At 46.4% G+C, this 22,684-nt stretch overlaps 1 protein-coding gene across 1 annotated transcript in view; it reads left to right on the top strand.

Annotated features, from left to right (window-relative positions):
* LOC311229257 (kalirin-like) overlaps nucleotides 1–22,684 on the top strand; it is a gene marked incomplete at its 5' end in the record, with an annotated part of 611,135 nt that overhangs the window by 231,465 nt on the left and 356,986 nt on the right. Inside the window, 5 exon segments of the mRNA XM_084315324.1 lie at nucleotides 1,464–1,575; nucleotides 2,682–2,872; nucleotides 3,340–3,441; nucleotides 6,661–6,809; nucleotides 9,131–9,233. Of these exon segments, the coding sequence (XP_084171450.1) occupies nucleotides 1,464–1,575; nucleotides 2,682–2,872; nucleotides 3,340–3,441; nucleotides 6,661–6,809; nucleotides 9,131–9,233 (657 nt within the window).

Raw genomic sequence — 22,684 nt, 5'->3', positions numbered from 1 at the left:
TCCTCTGTCTGTCTGGGGAGGGTATAGACCACCACATGTCTCCTCTGTCGGTCTGAGGAGGGTGTAGACTACCACATGTCTCCTCTGTCTGTCTGGGGAGGGTGTAGACCACCACATGTCTCCTCTGTCGGTCTGAGGAGGGTGTAGACTACCACATGTCTCCTCTGTCGGTCTGGGGAGGGTGTAGACTACCACATGTATCCTCTGTTGATCTGGGAGGGTGTAGACTACCACATGTCTCCTCTGTCGGCCTGGGGAGAGTGTAGACTACCACATGTCTCCTCTGTTGATCTGGGAGGGTGTAGACTACCACATGTCTCCTCTGTTGATCTGGGAGGGTGTAGACCACCACATGTCTCCTCTGTTGATCTGGGAGGGTGTAGACCACCACATGTCTCCTCTGTTGATCTGGGAGGGTGTAGACTACCACATGTCTCCTCTGTTGATCTGGGAGGGTGTAGACTACCACATGTCTCCTCTGTTGATCTGGGAGGGTGTAGACTACCACATGTCTCCTCTGTCGGTCTGGGGAGGGTGTAGACTACCACAGGTCTCCTCTGTCGGTCTGGGGAGGGTGTAGACTACCACATGTCTCCTCTCTCTCTTCTCTCTCTCTCTCTCTCTCTCTCTCTCTCTCTCTCTCTCTCTCTCTCTCTCTCTCTCTCTCTCTCTCTCTCTCTCTCTCTGTCTCTCTCTCTGTCTCTCTCTCTGTCTGTCTCTCTGTGTGTCTGTCTCTGTCTGTGTGTGTCTCTCTCTCATGTTAATCAATGAACTCAGGGGATGAGGGCATCCTACTAGTTTCCTGCTGTATGAGCACATGCGCACGCACACACACACACACATGCGCGCACACGTGCACGCACACACACACACATGCTCGCAGCACTTAAGTGTTGTGAAAGCTCCTCATTACTGGATCAAGTGCTCTGTGTCAGCCTAAATATACATCACGTGGAGAATGGTTTGAAAAGCAGGAGATAGGATGTGATTCATCACAAATATTACATGTTGTTAGAATGAGTTCCAGATGATGGCCTTCTGTGTTTGTATTTGATTTGTATGTTTTTTGTTTAATGCCCTTGTTTTTATCTTGAAACTTGTTGTGTGCCGTATTGGTCAGATCTTGTATCTCAATGGGACATTCCTGGATAAATAAAGGATAAATTAAAAATTAAATAATTTTTTTTGCAGATGACATTTATATTTGAATATACTTTCTTCTCTTCTCCCCTCCTCTTTTCTTCTCTCCTATTTTCTTCTCTTCTCTTCTCTTCTCTTCTCTTCTCTTCTCTTCTCTTCTCTTCTCTTCTCTTCTCTTCTCTTCTCTTCTCTTCTCTTCTCTACTCTTCTCTTCTCTACTCTTCTCTTCTCTCTCATCTCCTCGCATCTCCTCTCTCCTCTCCTATTCTCTCTCTTCTCTCCTCTTCTCCCCTCCTCTATTGTACCCTCCTCTCCCCCTGCAGGAGTTACTGTCTTGTTGTGAGGAAGGTAAAGGAGAGATTAAGGATGGTTTGGAGGTGATGTTGAGTGTACCTAAGAGAGCTAATGATGCCATGCACGTGGCCATGCTGGAAGGTAGGGCACAAGCCCACCACACATTTACATATTTCATCAAACTAAACACTTTACTAAATTATTCTAAGTGATTATTCTGTCGTTACTAGTTGCTATGTAAGGGATAATGTATAGCTACGTGGTCATTTTTGATGCAAAATAATTGACCGGCACGGAGTTTAGAACACCGAGGCGCCTCGCCGAGGTGTTTTAAACGTCAGTGAAGGTCAATTATTTTGCGACAATGACCGAGTATAGCTATACATTATCCCGCTTATTACATGGCTAACTTACTAACAATATACCTAATTCATTTTACACCATTGACAAGACAAGATCAAATGCAGACGCAGTTGTTCTGTGGCTCTGTCCGCTGTCAGCCCAAATAAAGTTATTATTATTGCCGGCAGGTGTGTGGACTGATTGCACTGCTGCAGTGTGTGTCAGTGGGCTTGATTGCGAACAGCTGCGAACAGTGGTCATTATTGCTCGGCAGAGGTCCGTTATCGAGTAATAACGGACCTCTGACGAGCGCTATTGACCAATCACAATCAAGCATTTCGGCGAATGTTAAAACGCCATGTAATAAGAATTTATAATAATTGATCATTTAGTGTTTGGTGTTATTTTTTATTATCTGCTATTTATTCTAGGCATTATTTGACACTCTTTCAGTGTTTACTTTCATTCATTAAAATTAAACACAACACTCCAGCTAAATGTGAGTTCAGTGATCAGTTCAAATGTTTTAGATTTAATAATCAATTATTATCAAATACCCTTTTATCTATCTATCTCTATATATATATATCTATCTGTCTATATGTTTGTATATCTATTTGTCTCTCTATCCGCGCATGCACGTGTGTGTGTGTATGCGTCTGTCTGTCTGTCTGTCTGTCTGTCTGTCTGTCTGTCTGTCTGTCTGTATGTCTGTCTGTCTGTCTGTCTGTCTGTCTGTCTGTCTGTCTGTCTGTCTGTCTGTCTGTCTGCCTGTCTGTCTGTCTGTCTGTCTGTCTGTCTGTCTGTCTGTCTGTCTGTTTGTCTGTCTGTGTGTGTGTCTGTCTGTCTGTCTGCCTGTCTGTCTGTCTGTCTGTCTGTCTGTCTGCCTGTCTGTGTGTCTGTAGGTTTTGAAGATAACTTGGAGGTTCAGGGGGAGTTGATTCTTCAGGACAGTTTCCAGGTGTGGGACCCCAAGTCTCTGATCAGGAAGGGGCGGGACCGACACCTGTTCCTGTTTGAGATGTCTCTGGTCTTCAGCAAAGAGATCAAAGACTCGGCTGGGAGGACCAAGTACCAGTATAAGAACAAGCTACAGGTAGCGGCAGAGAGTGCGTGCGTGTGTGTGCGTGTGTCCGTGTGTGTGCGTGTGTGTGTGCGCGCGCGTGCGCGCGTGCGTGTGTGTGTGTGATTGTGTGTGTGTGTGTGTGTGTGTGTGTGTGTGTGTGTGTGTGTGTGTGTGAGTGTGTGTGTGTGTGTGTGTGTGTGTGTGTGCGTGCGTGCGTGCGTGTGACTAATGGTCAGCTCTGAGTTATAATATTTTATCTTGTATTAAAGTTTTATAAAGTCACTTTTGTAGACAAGACACAGCACTGATCTTTCTTTATTTCTCTTTTTCTCTTTTCTTTCTCTTTCTTTCTTTCTTTCTTTCTTTCTTTCTTTCTTTCTTTCTTTCTTTCTTTCTTTCTTTCTTTCTTTCTCTCTTTCTTTCTTTCTTTCTTTCTTTCTTTCTTTCTTTCTTTCTTTCTTTCTTTCTTTCTTTCTTTCTTTCTTTCTTTCTTTCAGGCGTCAGAGTTGGGTGTGACGGAGCACATAGAGGGAGACCCGTGTAAGTTTGCCCTCTGGGCTGGCCGGACACCCTCCTCTGACAACAAGACGGTCCTGAAGGTACGAGTCTAACGTCAACACATTCACACGCTATAGAACCAACCCTACAATACATTTTTTTTGTTACAATAAGTGATCTACATGTTAAAATAATAGCTCTACATTCTGACAGCCATCACTTATATGGAGTGTTTGGTCAGTAACACAGTAACAGTCTCAGGAGACAATACTATGGTAATTTGTCACTATCTCCCGTCCAACATGCAAAAAAGAGTACATTTCTTCATGTATACGTTCGCGCGTTATCCCGTGGTGAATATTGTATAGTTTCAGAGTGATCTGGGCTAATTCCTGAAAAGCTGAGTTATAGGGCGCTATGTGAATTTAGCTAAAGTCATTGGCATTTCTCGCCTGGACACGCTACTATTTCCAAATCAAATGTATATAATAGGTATTATGTTTCCTCATGAATGCATCAAAGGGGGGGGGGGGGGGGGGGGGGGTCGTTTTTTTATGCTGCTCTGATCGCCAGTAACGACATTCGTTTTGAACACCACACAAGCTGATCGGCTGGATCGATATGAAATCATTGTAGGATCAAGGTGCAATTGACGTCAGATAGTCCTTACTTTTGATCGGGGTTATTCCAAAAATAATATTCCAATTGTCTGATCGCGATTTCCAGTATTGATGTCTATCTGGTCCCGGACATAATTTGGCACAACTTATGGATCGAGTGTGCTAGACGCATTTCAAGTTGCTTGGGTGAAGCATTAGACTTGCCTGGACGCGTGTTGCTTATTAACAGCGGAACAGCGCGCGGGTACATGCATGCGCACAGAACTGATTTATACACACACACGCACGCACACACGCACACACACACACAAGCGCATATACGCAAGTGCAATCTTTCTATCATACAAGCTCTTCTTGCTCTCTATTTGTGTGAATGTGCGCGTGGAAAGCTGGCGCGCAGCACAGACGCTTGATTCAATATCATAAGCAGGTAGACCCCCATCACGAATTCCGAGCCACATTAGTATTCACCTCCACTGCCTGTGTCACACAGAATGAAGGGGGAGATGCATTCAGATAGCCAACACCCAGGCACTTAGTCTACCTGCGCTTTTTGTTATGTAAAACGGTGGCCGGGTACTTAGTCACAACGAATGGATACAGCGCATTTTTGTGTGCGCGTACACGCGAGTACACATCCGTGCGCGATCGCGCGTACTTCTGCCTCAGTGATCTGGTAACACGGCGTGTAACCGCGTGTGACCACGACTGCACCACTGTTTGAGACGCGTCGTCAGACTAAACAGTGTTGTGAACACAACACATTGTAACGTTAACGTGTACTTTACTATGGAATATAGTATATTATCGCGACGCGTCGTCAGACTAAACAGTGTTGTGAACACAACACATTGTAACGTTAACGTGTACTTCGCGACGCGTCGTCAGACTAAACAGTGTTGTGAACACAACACATTGTAACGTTAACGTGTACTTTACTATGGAATATCAGAAGAAACTACTCAACCTCGGCTGTCTTTAACTATGAATGAACACAACACTCTAACTCACCATGTTTAGATAATAAAGTACTCAACCTCTACTTGTCTACTGTCTGACTGAACACAACACTCTAACTAACTTACCATGTTTAGATAATGAAGAACTCAACCTCTACTGTCTTTAACTATGAGTGAACACAACACTCTAACTCACCATGTTTAGATAATAAAGTACTCAACCTCTACTTGTCTACTGTCTGACTGAACACAACACTCTAACTAACTTACCATGTTTAGATAATGAAGAACTCAACCTCTACTGTATTTAACTGAGTGAACACAACACTCTAACTTACCATCTTTAGATAATGAAGTACTCAGCCTCTACTGTCTTTAACTATGAGTGAACACAACTCTAACTTACCATCTTTAGATAATGAAGTACGCAACCTCTACTGTATTTAACTATGAGTGAACACAACACTCTAACTTACCATCTTTAGATAATAAAGTATAACCTCTACTGTCTTTAACTATGAAGGAATTACAACCTTTATTTAATGGTTAATATTTTGATAAAAGGTAATTTACTATATTTGTAGTAGTGCTCAATCAATCAATCAATCAATCAATCAATCAATCATGTACCTCGGCGCAGCTGAATAACAGTAGGAGTGATCGCCTGCGGCGTCCATCACGTGTATGGTGATTAACCAAAGCGTGATTAAATTGAACCAAAGCGTGTTAATATGTGTCGAACCAAGCGGGGATCTCATGCGCATGCGCGCGCGAGCACCTCGCGAGCACGCCGGTGCACGCACCTGGGCGAAGGAAAAGGGAAGGCGCATTACCGTAGTGGCGTGCGGTGACGAATGCGGAAGCATTTTTGCACTGTTCCGCTGTTAATAAGCAACACGCTGCCTGGACCAAGATTCTCCGCCCGGACGACATTAGATGTGACACAGAGTCTGGAACAGGGTTTCAAAGGGTGGGCGATACTGCCACCTAGCAGGATCTGGCCGGTACTGCACTCTCGGGGTCTCAGTATGGCTTTCAGCGGTAACATAATATTGAGTGTAATATTGATATTCAAATAAAAGAAAAGAAAAAACGATCTAAAAAAGTAATATTACGTGATTGGCCGTGAATGAATTAATGTGTTATTGCCAGGTGTCCAATATGAATGTGTCATAAACATGTTATTACCAGGCATCCAGTATTAATGTGTTACTAACATGTGATTGATGTGTTATTAACAGGCATCCAGTATTAATGTGTTACTAACATGTGATTAATGTGTTATTACCAGGCATCCAGTATTAATGTGTTACTAACATGTGATTGATGTGTTATTAACAGGCATCCAGTATTAATGTGTTACTAACATGTGATTAATGTGTTATTACCAGGCATCCAGTATTAATGTGTTATTAACATGTCATTAATGTGTTATTACCAGGCATCCAGTATTAATGTGTTACTAACATGTGATTAATGTTTTATTAACAGGCGTCCAGTATTAATGTGTTATTAACATGTCATTAATGTGTTATTACCAGGCATCCAGTATTAATGTGTTACTAACATGTGATTGATGTGTTATTAACAGGTGTCCAGTATTAATGTGTTACTAACATGTGATTAATGTGTTATTAACAGGTGTCCAGTATTAATGTGTTATTAACATTTAATTAATGTGTTATTACCAGGCATCCAGTATTAATGTGTTATTAACATGTTATCCATGTGTTATTACCAGGCGTCCAGTATGGAGGCCAAGCAGGAGTGGATTAAAAACATCCGGGAGGTGATTCAGGAGAGGATGACTCACCTGAAGGGGGCGCTGAAGGAGCCCATCCACTTGCCCAAGACCCCCACACCAATCAAGCCTAGGAACAACACTAAAAGGTTAGACTGAACACACACACACACACACACACACACACACACACACACACACACACACACACACACACACACACACACACACAGTGTGACTCCAGTGTGGAGTTTTAACCCCTTACGCCTGACAAATTTATATTACGTCATAAATAGATCAATACAGTCTGTATTAATTAACCTCTTAAGCCTGAGTGGTCCGGTACCGCACCGACAATGACATCATGCCATGAATCCATCTCGAGGAAATAACGCTTTCTAGTCCTAAGAGAGAGGAGACCCAGGGCTTTCATAAAACTACACTACCCAGCTCACACCAGCCTATGTCAAAGTGTTGAAAGTATTATTTGCAAACAATTCTGACGTTATATTTGTGATTATATCTCACAGGTCGAACAAACCTGAACGTTATTGCCATAAAATAGAACATAGTTTGTTTCTTTGCCTTTCTGTGAACGTCTAGAAAAAGAACACGTCTCAATCTGATGAAAAATTGCTATGGACGTTGTAAAAAAGTAACTGTACTTACAGTAGATTTCATTCACAGTCTTTGCTGCCCTGTACCGGGTGCCTGGTGGTACTAAATACATATTTAACTCTGCCATTGGAAAGAGGAGATTTGGTCAGATCCATAGATGTATGACTTGGTCATAATAAGGTCATTTATATTCTATATTCATATTTAAAATTGCATGGCAAAATTCAGTAGGCCCTACTGTATTTACAAAAAAAACTGTAAATCACCTGCCCTTTATTAATTTGCTTAGATTTCTTGTACACTTGATCTCAAGAAGGTGATGAATGAGCTGAATGTCCCACGTCTGGTCAATGTTAACATGGTGTTATTCAAAGGGCGGCTACATGGCGTAGTGGGCAAGGCACTCGCCACAAAATGCTGGAGACGCTGGCTCGTCAGTTCGAGCCCAGCGCTCCACATTTGCTTTCAGTTTAGCTGGTCGTCCGTACTAATACACATTGGCCGTATTAGGGGGTGGGAAACTGATGGGTGGGGATCGGGCGTTGTGGACAGCGACTCCTACAGGTCGGTTGGTGCGCCTGCGCAGTAGAATCAGGAAGTGTCGGGGGCAGCGTGAGCCTCCCACGCGTTACTCCTCGCCACTGAGAGATCGAGCTGCGCAGGTGAAAAGATGCGACTGCTGTTACCTCAAGTACCGGAGGGGACTCGTGCTATGTATGACTTAGTCCACATTGCAGCCGGCTTGTGGGAGGCAAGAAACAGCGTTCGTGACAGGGGAGGGTTGAATTGGATGATACGAAATTGGGATGGGAGAAAAATATAGAAAATGGGAGAAAAAGTGGATAAAAAAAAAACATGGTGTTATTCACTGTCAAATATGAAGAAATTAAATATAAATAATAATTTAAAACAGTTAACCCTTTCACTGCGACAATACAGAAGGTTAACCCATTCACTGCCACACGACAGCAGGTTAACCCTTTGACTACCACACTACAGAATGTTAACCCTTTACTATCACACTACAGACGGTTAACAATTTCACTGCCACACGGCAGCAGGTTAACCCTTTCACTGCCACACGACAGCAGGTTAACCCTTTGACTACCACACTACAGAATGTTAACCCTTTACTATCACACTACAGACGGTTAACAATTTCACTGCCACACGGCAGCAGGTTAACCCTTTCACTACCACACGACAGCAGGTTAACCCTTTCACTACCACACTACAGAAGGTTAACCCTTTACAATCACACTACAGACGGTTAACCCTTTCACTTCCACATGACAGCAGGTTAACCCGTTCACTACCACACTACAGAAGGTTAACCCTTTACTATCACACTACAGTCTTCACAGTCTGCCTCATCTGCCTGGACCACATGGTGTCTAAGACCAGCAAGCAGCATAACAAATATATGCCTTAGGTTTGACTAATGTCCTTCCCATTGAAAACGGTTGTGTAGCAGGTCTAATGTTGACTGGCTTCTAGGATATCGGGTGTAATGTTGACCTGTCTTCTAGGTGAGGGTGCTACATCCTGTATGTCTCTATGCAGTGTCTTTGAGAGGTACAGTCTTGGAAAAGTCCAAGCAGGAAGCCAGGAAGCAGAGAGGCACTTACCTGTGTGTTGTAATTAAAGGAACCCTCCACCAAACAAATGCAGACTGTTTTTGTGTTGATCTGCAGGAATCAGTCCATTGGCCTGATATATACAACATATATATATATATATATATATATATATATATATATATATATATATATATATATATATATATATATATATTGTATTGTGATATATACACAGCCTATTGATATATATATTTCATTGCGTCTGTCTCTAGGGATGGAGGTGAAGACGGCGACAGCCAAGGAGACGGCAGCAGCCAACCAGACACTGTCTCCATCGCATCCCGCACCTCACAGAATACTGCAGACTCAGACAAGGTAGGAGGACACAACAGGATACTGCAGACTGAGACAAGGTAGGAGGACACAACAGGATACTGCAGACTGAGACAAGGTAGGAGGACACAACAGGATACTGCAGACTGAGACAAGGTAGGAGGACACAACAGGATACTGCAGACTGAGACAAGGTAGGAGGACACAACAGGATACTGCAGACTGAGACAAGGTAGGAGGACACAACAGGATACTGCAGACTGAGACAAGGTAGGAGGACACAACAGGAAACACACCAGTCCAGGTTACCAGTGAGCAACTTCTCTGGAGGGATTTGAGGCCGTCTGACTCGGACACATTCAACATTATATTATGCGGGGTGCCAGGGTGGCGCACCACGTATCTGCGCTGCAGTGCAACCAGGGGTGTAAAAAGTACCCAGAAATTATACTTAAGTGAAAGTATGGGTACCGTCTCAAAGTAAAGTCAAAGTCAAAGTCAAAGTATCTTGAGTAAAAGTCTAAAAGTCATACTTTTAAATGTACTTAAGTACTAAAAAGTAAAAGTAAATTTTTTTTTTAAAGGGATACCAGGGGTCTCAAACTCATTCCATCATGGGCCAAGTTTTCATTTTAACTATACATTGCACCAGGTGAGTTAGTTGAAGAGGTGAGCCAATTAGTGAAATCATCAGCTGGTGTTTAGGCAAGGCTGGAATGAAACCAAGCATACACTCTGCCCACAATGGAATGTGTTCTGCGATAGACAATGCTGAAATGAAAGAACAGAGGACACTTTTTTTGCATAAAAATTATTTAATGCACTTCTTATGAGAACTGGGGTCTGGAGCACAGCCCAATTGCTGAATACACGAGAAGAGATAGGAGCGGTTTCAAGGGTGTTTAATGTCAATTGAGCAACACAGGAATTGGGGGGAAATAGAACAGGGTTATGTTCTGTCTTGTGGCTGCCGCGGCGGCAGTGAGCGAGCAAGCGGTCCTGGTGCTTGTCTTGGGAGCTGCTGGGTTGCAGCGGGAGAACAAGTGTTCCTCTTCGGGAACAGGTGACGTCCAGGCAGGGACGGAGGTCCTTTGGGGCACAGGAGAGAAACGGGTTAGAGCAAGCAAATACACAGTGGGTATCTAGCAGCAGAGCTTTCGGCAGAGACGTCGTACCTGGGCAGTGGTAATTAATACCACGACAGCTTCTGGTCAGCGTCAAGGTGTAGAAATAGTCCCCCCATCAGGGAAGGATTGAGTGCAGCTGGGCGTATGAGGGTGAAGGAAGGGGTGACTGGAGAAAGAGAGGATGAGGAGGAGTGCGCAGTGGATGGAGAGGGGGATGAAGAGGAGCGTGTGGAGGACGTGAGGGGAAGAGGAGGGGGAGTGAAGTAGGCCCGTGCTGTGATTATGACAGAACCCCCCCCTCGACGGGCGCCTCCCGGCGGCCCAGGCTTGTCAGGGTGAGCCAGATGAAAGTCCTGGACGAGATCTGGGTCCAGGATCATCGACCGGGAGATCCAGCTCCGCTCGTCCGGGCCGTAGCCCTCCCAGTCGACCAGGTACTGGAAGCCGCGGCCGCGTCGCCGCACGGCCAGCAACTCCCGGACCACGTAGGCCGGGTGGTCGTCTATCACCAGCGGAGGAGGGGGCTCTGGAGCAGGGGGAGACAGGAGACTGGAGACCACCGGTTTGAGCTGGGAGACATGGAAAGAAGGGTGAATGCGCATATGGGGGGGGAGCTGGAGTCTGACAACAGAAGGATTAATGAGGGCCAGGATCGTGTAGGGCCCCACGAAACGGGGGGTCAGCTTCCGTGAGACGGATTTGAGTGGCAGGTCCCGAGACGAGAGCCATACCATCTGACCTGGTACATAGGCGGGAGCCGGGGTCCGGTGGCGGTCGGCGAAGCGCCGGTTCTGGTCCGCAGTCCGGAGCAGCGCAGCCCTCGTCTCCTCCCAGATCGTCCTGCAGCGACGGAGATGGTCTTGCACCGACGGCACAGCGATCTCCTCTTCCTGGGCAGGGAACAGCGGGGGTTGTTAGCCCAAAGATGACTCAAAGGGGGACTGACCTGTGGCCGCCGAAGACAGGGAATTGTGGGCGTATTCAACCCACGGCAGGAAGGCGCTCCAGCCGGAGGGGTCCCGGGCTGTCACGCAGCGGAGTGCGGATCCCAGGTCCTGGTTGGCCCGCTCCGACTGGCCGTTGGTCTGTGGGTGGAACCCGGAGGAGAGGCTGACCATGGCCCCCAGAGCCCGACAGAAAGCCCTCCAGACCTGGGATATGAACTGAGGGCCCCTGTCGGAGACGATGTCAGCCGGGATCCCATGGAGCCGGAAGACGTGGAGCACCATCAGGTCAGCAGTCTCTGCAGCAGAGGGGAGTTTGGGAAGAGCAACGAAGTGCACAGCCTTTGAGAAATGGTCAACAATGGTGAGGATGGCAGTGTTACCGTGTGAGAGGGGAAGGCCGGTGACGAAGTCCAGGGCGACGTGCGACCAGGGCCGACCGGGGACTGGGAGCGGACGAAGGAGCCCGGCGGGCGGTCGATGGGAGGCCTTTGCACGAGCACACACGGTGCACGCCAGGACGAAAGCGCGGGTGTCCTCTCTCATGGTGACCCACCAGAAGTGCCTCTTCAGCAGGGATAGTGTCCGGTCGATCCCCGGGTGGCACGCAAACCGGGAAGCGTGAACCCACTCGAGCACCTGGGAGCGGACGAGGTCAGGGACAAAAAGCCGGTTAGGTGGACCGTTGTGCACGCTGTGCCTCCCTGATGATGGACTGGATCTCCCAGGTGGCGGTGGCCACCAGACAGGAAGTGGAAAGGATGGTGTCGGGGTGTGTGGGCCCCTCCTCAGGGACGAACTGCCGGGAGAGGGCTTCTGGCTTGGTGTTCTTGGAACCCGGCCGGTAGGTCAGGGTGAAGTTAAACCTAGCGAAGAACAGCGCCCAGCGAGCCTGGCGAGAGTTCAGGCGCTTGGCCGTTGAGACGTAGGCGAGGTTCTTGTGGTCCGTCCAAACCAGGAAGGGGACCTCCGATCCCTCCAGCCAGTGCCTCCATTCCTCCAGGGCTAGCTTGACCGCCAGGACCTCCAGGTTCCCGATGTCGTAGTTGACCTCGGCTGGGGTTAGGCGGCGTGAGAAAAAGGCGCAGGGGTGCAGCTTCTGGTCGGTGACAGAGCACTGGGAAAGAACCGCCCCTACTCCGGTGCAGGAGGCGTCCACCTCCACCACGAACTGGCGGGACGTGTCCGGCTGGACGAGGATGGGAGCGGTGGTGAAGCGCCGGCGCAGCTCGGCGAAGGCAGAGTCCACTGCATCGGATCAGACGAAGGGCACCGAAGGCAAGGTGAGTTGGGTGAGGGGCTCCGCGACCAGGCTGTAGTCCCTGATGAAGCGCAGATAAAAGTTGGCAAATCGCAGGAAGCGTTGGAGCTGTTTGACGTTGGTGGGACGGGGCCAGTCGGACACCGCTCTGATCTTCTCGGGGTCCGCCCGGATCTTGCCGCCCTCTATGATGTAGCCGAGGAAGCCGATGGAGGAGACGTGGAACTCACACTTCGCCGCCTTGACGAACAGCTTGTTCTCTAGAAGACGCTGGAGGACCCGGCGGACGTGCTGCTCCTGCTGCTCCTCCATGGAGCGGGAGAAGATCAGGATGTTGTCTAAGTAGACGAATACGGAGCGGTGGAGTACGTCACGGAGAACGTCATTGACGAGGGCCTGGAAGACAGCAGGGGCGTTGGTCAGACCGAAGGGCATTACCTTGTACTCGAAGTGGCCGAGTGGTGTCTTGAAGGCCGTCTTCCACTCGTCTCCCTCCCGCATGCGGACAAGGTGGTAGGCGTTCCTGAGGTCCAGTTTTGTGAAGATGGTGGCACCTTGCAGGGGCTCAAAAGCAGAGTCGATTAAAGGTAGGGGGTATTTGTTCTTTACCGTGATGTTGTTGAGACCCCGGTAATCGATACAGGGGCGAAGGGAACGATCCTTCTTGGAAACGAAGAAGAATCCTGCGCCGACAGGAGAGGAGGAGGGGGTGATTATGCCCGAGGCCAAGGTTTCGTGAACGTACTTCTCCATTGATTCTCTCTCTGGGCGCGAGAGGTTGAACAGGCGACTAGCGGGGAGTGGCGCCCCGGGGAGTAAATTAATGGCGCAGTCGTATTGGCGATGGGGAGGCAGGGAGAGAGCCTGTTGTTTGCTGAAAACTGCTTTCAAATCGTGGTAGGCCGGCGGAATTGCAGACAGATCTATGTTCTCCTTGGGGGGGTGCGAACCGGCGCCCTCTAGTGGCGGCCGAGCCTACTGTAGACAAGCGACGTGACAGTGGGCGCTCCAGCTGGTCACCAGGCCGGTAGGCCAATTGATAACGGGATTGTGTAACTTGAGCCAAGGCATGCCAAGGACAATGGGATTGTGGGGAGAGTTGGTAACGTGAAACCGAATATTCTCGCTGTGATTCCCGGATAGCAGAAGACGAAGGGGTACGGTGTGGCGAGTAATCCGCGTGAGAAGTTTCCCGTTTAACCCCCGGGCGTCACGGGGTATCGGCAAGGCGTCAGTAGCGATGTTGTAACGGGAGACTACTCCGGCGTCGATGAGGTTCTCGTCGGCCCCTGAGTCAACCAGGGCAGATAACGGGAGTGATTGGTTATTCAGACACAGCGTGGCACGGAATAGCATGTTTGGGCCGGAGCTGGGAGCGATATCTAGACTCGAACAGACGCCCAGCGCTACTGTCGAGCCCCGTCGTTTGGGCGAAGCGAGCAAGAGGCAACGGAGTGACCCGTTTGACCGCAGTACAGGCATGCTCCTGTAGCGAGCCTGTGTCGCCGTTCGCTGGGAGGGAGACGTGAGCGGTCGAGATCCATGGGCTCGGAGGAACTATTTTCTTCAGCGCGGGCGGCGCAACGAGGCGGAACGGGTATAGGCGAACGAGCGGTGCTAGCTTTCTCTCGACGCCGTTCCCGAAGACGCAGGTCCAGTTCCCTGGCCAAATGGATTAGCTCGCTCAGGGAGGTGGGTCTTTCTTTGGACGCAAGCTCGTCTTTAATAGCGTCGTTCAAGCCCTGGCGAAAGGCGCCTCGCAACGGTGTGTCCCCCCAGTCGGAGCCGGCGGCGAGGATGTGGAAATCGATAGCGTATTTGCTTACGCTGCGGCTTCCCTGGCGGATCGAAAACAAGCCGGAGGCCCCCTCTGAGCCATCTGGCGGGTGGTCAAACACTTTACGCATGTCGTCGACGTACTCGGAGTACGAATTGCAGAGGAAGGAATTGTTGAAGTAGAGAGCGGTGGCCCATTTCAACACCGCGCCTGTGAGCAGCGCCGACAGGTAAGCCACTTTAGACCTATCGCTGTGAAACGTGTGGGGTTGTTGTTCGAACACTAACGAGCACTGGAATAAAAACGCACGGCATTTGGAGACGCTTCCGTCGTAACGTTCTGGTGCGGGGACAGGGGGTTCTCTATGCGGGGGGCTTGGTGCAGCGGGGGTAGCGGCTGGTGGGCCCTGCTGTGCCAAGTGTGCCTCGATACGTAGATACTGTGTTTCTCGCTCAGCGGAGTCGAGGGCGAGAGCGGCCAGCTGCGCCGTGACGGCATCTAGGGAGTGAGCGAGTTGGTCAACACGGGCGGTCTGGCCGTTGATGATACTCACAGACTGCTTCTGAAACTTCTTCCATTCCTCGGTCTCGTGTACAGCTGGTGCTGTCATCATGTTTGTGGTATACTGTGAGAACTGGGGTCTGGAGCACAGCCCAATTGCTGAATACACGAGAAGAGATAGGAGCGGTTTCAAGGGTGTTTAATGTCAATTGAGCAACACAGGAATTGGGGGGAAATAGAACGGGGTTATGTTCTGTCTTGTGGCTGCCGCGGCGGCAGTGAGCGAGCAAGCGGTCCTGGTGCTTGTCTTGGGAGCTGCTGGGTTGCAGCGGGAGAACAAGTATTCCTCTTCGGGAACAGGTGACGTCCAGGCAGGGACGGAGGTCCTTTGGGGCACAGGAGAGAAACGGGTTAGAGCAAGCAAATACACAGCGGGTATCTAGCAGCAGAGCTTTCGGCAGAGACGTCGTACCTGGGCAGTGGTAATTGATACCACGACAGCTTCTGGTCAGCGTCGAGGTGTAGAAATAGTCCCCCCATCAGGGAAGGATTGAGTGCAGCTGTGGAGAGTGGGGTGCTTGACCGCGTGTGAATTAGGGGGATGGAATACAGCTGGGCATATGAGGGTGAAGGAAGGGGTGACTGGAGAAAGAGAGGATGAGGAGGAGTGCGCAGTGGATGGAGAGGGGGATGAAGAGGAGCGTGTGGAGGACGTGAGGGGAAGAGGAGGGGGAGTGAAGTAGGCCCGTGCTGTGATTATGACACTTCTCCATTGAAGGTAAACTAACATGGACGGCATTCACATCACAGCATGAATAATATCACAATATTAAAAACAGAATGGTGTATCCTGAATAATATCACAATATTAACCACAGCATACTGGATTATCCTGAATAATATCACAATATTAAAGGCAGAATACTGGATTATCCTGAATAATATCACAATATTAAAGGCAGAATACTGGAGTACCCTGAATAATATCACAATATTAAAGACAGAATACTGGGAGTACCCTGAATAATATCACAATATTAACCACAGCATACTGGATTATCCTGAATAATATCACAATATTAAAGGCAGAATACTGGATTATCCTGAATAATATCACAATATTAAAGGCAGAATGCTGGAGTACCCTGAATAATATCACAATATTAAAGGCAGTTACTGGAGTACCCTGAATAATATCACAATATTAAAGACAGAATACTGGAGTACCCTGAATAATATCACAATATTAAAGACAGAATACTGGAGTACCCTGAATAATATCACAATATTAACCACAGCATAATGCGGATCTGACTGTCTATTCTTCTGATAGCAGGTGTTTAATCAAAGATCCCCGCTTTCTAGTCTTGCACAAGGACCAATCAGCATGGGTATGGGCGGGTTCATTTTCCATTGATGGGGATTTGATTGGCTGTTTACCTGCGGTCGCAGGATTAATAACGTTAACGTTAGTTCGGCCGGATAAACAATTAAAATATACTAATTAAAATGGTTGGACCTGTGAGATTTGTACTTTGTACTTTGTAGGTCTGCATTTTAAATGTAAGGAGTAAAAAGTATGTTTTTTTTCTCTGAAATGTAATGGAGTAAAAGTACAAAGTATACAAACCTAATAATACTCGAGTAAAGTACAAATCCGCCAAAACAGTACTTAAGTATTGTAACGAAGTACAATTACTCAAGTACTTTACATCCCTGAGTGCAACGCAGACGTCCCGAGCTCGACTCCCGGATCCGGAGACCCTTACATGTCTCCCCCCCAAGTCTTCTGCCAACCTTCTGCTCTGTCGGGCCGGTCCCAAATAAAGCAGTCAAATGCCAAAAAACAAATCTTAATTTTTTTTTATAAAAAACATTATATTATGCAACACAATGACCAAATCTGCATCTGCACTGGCAGGCACAGAGGCTGATCAGTGTGTGCAAATCTCAGCACCACACAGCTCCCCTAGCCACACACACACACACACACACACACACACACACACACACACACACACACACACACACACACACACACACACACACACACACACACACACACACACACACACACACAGACACACACACACACACACACACACACACACACACACACACACACACACACACACACACACAGACACACACACACACACACACACACACACACACACACACACACACACACACACACACACACACACACACACACACACACACACACACACACACACACACACAGAAAAGCGCACTCAGGCAGCTGGAGACAGAGAGAGACGGCATACACGTTTGAGTTTTTATAGATATACTGTATATATCTCTAGCTGTGTGAATAGCAAACAAAAGAAGGTCGTTTCCCAGTCTCTAAAAACACATCCCAGGTAAGAGCATACATGTGCACGTGCATGCACGGTACACTTTAAAAATAAATATTATGTATTTTAAGTGTCCCGGTTTTGGGGTTTGGAAATGTCACCCTAATGTAGTAGTCAGTCAGTTCTAGAAGCTAGCTAGCCTCCCAGCTGTTCAACGTGTTTTAGTCAGTTCTAGAAGCTAGCTAGCCTCCCAGCTGTTCAACGTGTTTTAGTTAGTTCTAGAAGCTAGCTAGCCTCCCAGCTGTTCAACACGTTTTAGTCAGTTCTAGAAGCTAGCTAGCCTCCCAGCTGTTCAACACGTTTTAGTCACTTCTAGAAGCTAGCTAGCCTCCCAGTATTCAACACGTTTTAGTCAGTTCTAGAAGCTAGCTAGCCTCCCAGCCAGGCCTGTACAGTGCGATATATATGTCGCACGTGCGACACTGACGTCAGTCTGTGCGATGAAAGGATTGACTTCAATAGCACTGGTGCGATGGCCCGCTATCCACTTGGTATTTGTAGTCTTGTGCGATTAAATACAATGTCCCTTCTGCGTAAGACTCCATATATCAAACACCAAATCCCATAATCCCTAGCGAACAATATCCCCGCGAGTTGCGAGCAGTGACGTCATATTCGCTCGGCTCAGATCACAACACAGCAGGACTCGTCTGTCTCAGCAGCAGCAGCTCGTCTCAGCAGCGTTTGGAACGCGGAGCTAGTGGCTAGTGTTGTCGCGACCCAAAACAAATCCCTGCTGTTTTATTCGGCAACGGGTCAAATGCATATAACATGCTTTGCAATCCTCGCGTCATAAAGTCCGAAATGAACGTTACATTAGCATGAGCTAACAACAAGGAGGGGGCAGACATTCTCCCTTCTCTGTGTGTGTGTGTGTGTGTGTGCGCGCGTTTGGAAAGATCACATGAAGTCAGACGAGTATATTATATTGATAGTAAATGTACTGAGGGTGGACAGATAATGTTGATATTTAAACATAAAAAATACAATACAAAATAAATGTATTCATGATCTATAAGAATTGAAAATGGGGGACCCTGATGGAAACAAGACAAACGTCTTTCTCAGGTCTGCATCCCCTTAACAATTGTATGTATTGAGCCGTACTGTATTGTACCCATTCTGCAATCTGTTAAATAAAGTTTTCATTCATTCATTCATTCATGCAACATAAAACGGTTGCGTGTTGTGAGTTCCAAAACATTTAACTTAAAACATGGCACTTTACAGTGAACAGGAGGTCTATGTGTATTAAAAACAATAGATTGTTTTTCCTTTAAAAGTCTGGATGAGGTCAAAAATAAAAATGTCAAATGATATTTCCGTTGTCTTTTTTGAGTTGATCTAATGTTACTGATTGTGTTAAATGGGCTTATGTTATGATATCGTCTCATATCGATTGCAGGCACCTGCATCGAGGCACCTGCATCGTATCATATCGTGGCATATATCAGCAAATATCATATTGTTGTCCAAAGAATCTATATCGTATCGTGATGAAACTGGTGATTCCCACCCCTAGTAGAGTCCATACACCAAATCCCATAATTCCTTACATGTAACGTGTGTGTCTGGCTGTGTGACGTCAACTTGTCAGCATAAAATGACAGCCAAACATGGCACTGCAACTAAATAACACAAATACAATAGGCACATTTGTGACTGTTACAAATATAACACATTTTATACTTGTGCTACAAGATTTTGGCCTGTGCTACAAAACGATCAACCTCTGTAGCACCAGTGCTATGTGCAAAAAAAGTTAACGTACAGCCCTGCTCCCAGCTGTTCAACGTGTTTTAGTTAGTTCTAGAAGCTAGCTAGCCTCCCAGCTGTTCAACACGTTTTAGTCAGTTCTAGAAGCTAGCTAGCCTCCCAGCTGTTCAACACGTTTTAGTCAGTTCTAGGAGCTAGCTAGCCTTCCAGTATTCAACACGATTTAGTCAGTTCTAGAAGCTAGCTAGCCTCCCAGCTGTTCAACACGTTTGAGTCAGTTCTAGAAGCTAGCTAGCCTCCCAGTATTCAACACGTTTTAGTCAGTTCTAGAAGCTAGCTAGCCTCCCAGCTGTTCAACATGTTTTAGTCAGTTCTAGAAGCTAGCTAACTTCCCAGTATTCAACGTGTTTTAGTCAATTCTATAAACTAGCTAACTTCCCAGTATTCAACGTGTTTTAGTCAGTTCTATAAACTAGCTAACTTCCCAGTATTCAACACGTTTTAGTCAGTTCTAGAAGCTAGCTAGCCTCCCAGCTGTTCAACACGTTTGAGTCAGTTCTAGAAGCTAACTAGCCTCCCAGCTGTTCAACACGTTTTAGTCAGTTCTAGAAGCTAGCTAGCCTCCCAGTATTCAACACGTTTTAGTCAGTTCTATAAACTAGCTAGCCTCCCAGTATTCAACACGTTTTAGTCAGTTCTAGAAGCTAGCTAGCCTCCCAATATTCAACAAGTTTTTTAGTCAGTTCTAGAAGCTAGCTAGCCTCCCAGTATTCAACACGTTTTAGTCAGTTCTAGAAGCTAGCTAGCCTCCCAGTATTCAACACGTTTTAGTCAGTTCTATAAACTAGCTAGCCTCCCAGCTGTTCAACGTGTTTTAGTCAGTTCTAGAAGCTAGCTAGCCTCCCAGTATTCAACACATTTTAGTCAGTTCTAGAAGCTAGCTAGCCTCCCAGCTGTTCAACGTGTTTTAGTCAGTTCTAGAAGCTAGCTAGCCTCCCAGTATTCAACACGTTTTAGTCAGTTCTAGAAGCTAGCTAGCCTCCCAGCTGTTCAACACATTTAGTCAGTTCTAGAAGCTAGCTAGCCTCCCAGCTGTTCAACACGTTTGAGTCAGTTCTAGAAGCTAGCTAGCCTCCCAGTATTCAACACGTTTTAGTCAGTTCTAGAAGCTAGCTAGCCTCCCAGCTGTTCAACATGTTTTAGTCAGTTCTATAAACTAGCTAACTTCCCAGTATTCAACACGTTTTAGTCAGTTCTAGAAGCTAGCTAGCCTCCCAGTATTCAACACGTTTGAGTCAGTTCTAGAAGCTAGCTAGCCTCCCAGCTGTTCAACGTGTTTTAGTCAGTTCTAGAAGCTAGCTAACTTCCCAGTATTCAACACGTTTTAGTCAGTTCTAGAAGCTAGCTAGCCTCCCAGCTGTTCAACACGTTTGAGTCAGTTCTAGAAGCTAGCTAGCCTCCCAGCTGTTCAACACGTTTAAGTCAGTTCTAGAAGCTAGCTAGCCTCCCAGTATTCAACACGTTTTAGTCAGTTCTAGAAGCTAGCTAGCCTCCCAGCTGTTCAACATGTTTTAGTCAGTTCTAGAAGCTAGCTAGCCTCCCAGCTGTTCAACATGTTTTAGTCAGTTCTATAAACTAGCTAACTTCCCAGTATTCAACGTGTTTTAGTCAGTTCTATAAACTAGCTAACTTCCCAGTATTCAACGTGTTTTAGTCAGTTCTATAAACTAGCTAACTTCCCAGTATTCAACACGTTTTAGTCAGTTCTAGAAGCTAGCTAGCCTCCCAGTATTCAACACGTTTTAGTCAGTTCTAGAAGCTAGCTAGCCTCCCAGCTGTTCAACACGTTTTAGTCAGTTCTAGAAGCTAGCTAGCCTCCCAGCTGTTCAACATGTTTTAGTCAGTTCTATAAACTAGCTAACTTCCCAGTATTCAACGTGTTTTAGTCAGTTCTATAAACTAGCTAACTTCCCAGTATTCAACGTGTTTTAGTCAGTTCTATAAACTAGCTAACTTCCCAGTATTCAACACGTTTTAGTCAGTTCTAGAAGCTAGCTAGCCTCCCAGCTGTTCACCATGTTGTAGTCAGTCAGTTCTAGAAGCCATTTTCACAGGATTGGCTTAGCGTGTTGAATGTCTTTCAAATGTTAAACCATAAACAAACATACATCTATGACTCCAGATGTTGATATAGATTAGATGAGATTAGATTATATTCAGATGCATTGTCATTATACAGCACAAGTGTAGTACAACGAAAAGAGGTTTGGCATCCAACCAGAGTACAAATGTAACATTAAAATGTACAATAGTAATATACAATGTACAGGTGATTCAACTGGGTATAAAATATATAAATTATGTCTACTGAGTAATAGTGCTAATCAGATGTATGTACATGTAGCCGGTGTGATCTTACTGCGTTGTGTTTTGTTTCGATTCGACCCCTGTTAAGGGATTGCCCTGAGTGGGAGTTGAACCCCGGTCTCCCGCACCGGGGGCGACATCACAGACCACTGTACCAAGAGGTGAACTCACCTCTTGCTACTTGGTCTGGATGCCTCTGGGGAGTGAGTTTACTTGCAGTACCGCTTAACGTCCACAGCCACGTCACTACTTGTACCCGTGACTGTGGATAGACTGCGGATATGTACAGGCAGTGTATAGGCCTTGTATATAGATTGAAACAGATGTGATGGATCAATTGAGATATTTGTTCATTCCCAACTATATACTATTTAACAGGTAGGTATATTCATACTATTTAGCAGACAGTGTACAGTGTGAGCTTTTAGAATTGAAGATGGGAAGACACTCGATTGAGACTCACTCTAATGAGTTGATGGCTAACAGGTGTCAAAGCGCTACAGGGTTTCCCACCCATCTACAATGGGCAGTCACAGGGGCTGTGCCATTAGCTCCCCTGTGCTCTGTGAGTGTGGCAGAAGCATAGCTCTGTTTATGATGTATAGATTCACCCCTTTCTGTGTGACATATAGATGGACATATACAGTATATCTCTCCATCTGTCTGTATGACATCAATAGTCATGAAATGTCAACAACAACATCACTAAGGATGATATGGGAAACTACACAGCCATGAAGAGCCTGTTCAGGTTGTGTGTTGGCGTCTGCTGTCATGGCTCCTATAAGCCTCCTTATGAAATACAAGTAAGACGAGCTTGTAGTTAATTGACTGACTTCTTCTTCTGTATCTTTAATCACTGACCGTATGCCAATTAAATCCATGTAAGGGAATGGATGAATGCCATTCTATTATCGGTAGTGTTTGAAGGTTTGTGTATAGTAAGGGTTTCAAACATGATGTAATTTTCCATTTATCATGTAAATAGTTTTATAGTTGATATTTATTGATTATATTGATGAGAGAGATATTTGAAAAGGTAGTATTGTGTTTGTATGACAGAGATATTTGAAATGGTAGTACTGCTCTAGTAAACGTATTATGGTCTACTGAGGAAATGGTTGCAAAGCGTACATCGTATCAGACATTATAATGGGTTTCGGAGGCCTTGTGCCTCCTAAGTTGCCTAGTAACATGTGTAACCTAGGAAACGCAGTATAACTTATTTTTTTCTGTTCCACCAAAACACACACACACACACACACAGTCAGTCAGTCATGGCTGCCCAGTGCTATGTGACATTGCCTGGCCTTTTCACAGCACAACCCCATGCCCACACACTAGCCTATTGTAAATGTCACCACACACACACACACACTCATACACACCATGGCCTTAGCTGTGGCAAGAGATTTGTTGACA

Source organism: Notolepis coatsorum (genome assembly GCF_963971535.1).
Source record: "Notolepis coatsorum genome assembly, chromosome: 5".
NCBI lineage: Eukaryota > Metazoa > Chordata > Actinopteri > Aulopiformes > Paralepididae > Notolepis > Notolepis coatsorum.
Note: the sequence above shows the minus strand (reverse complement) of the source record. Positions and strands in the feature narration are given on the sequence as shown.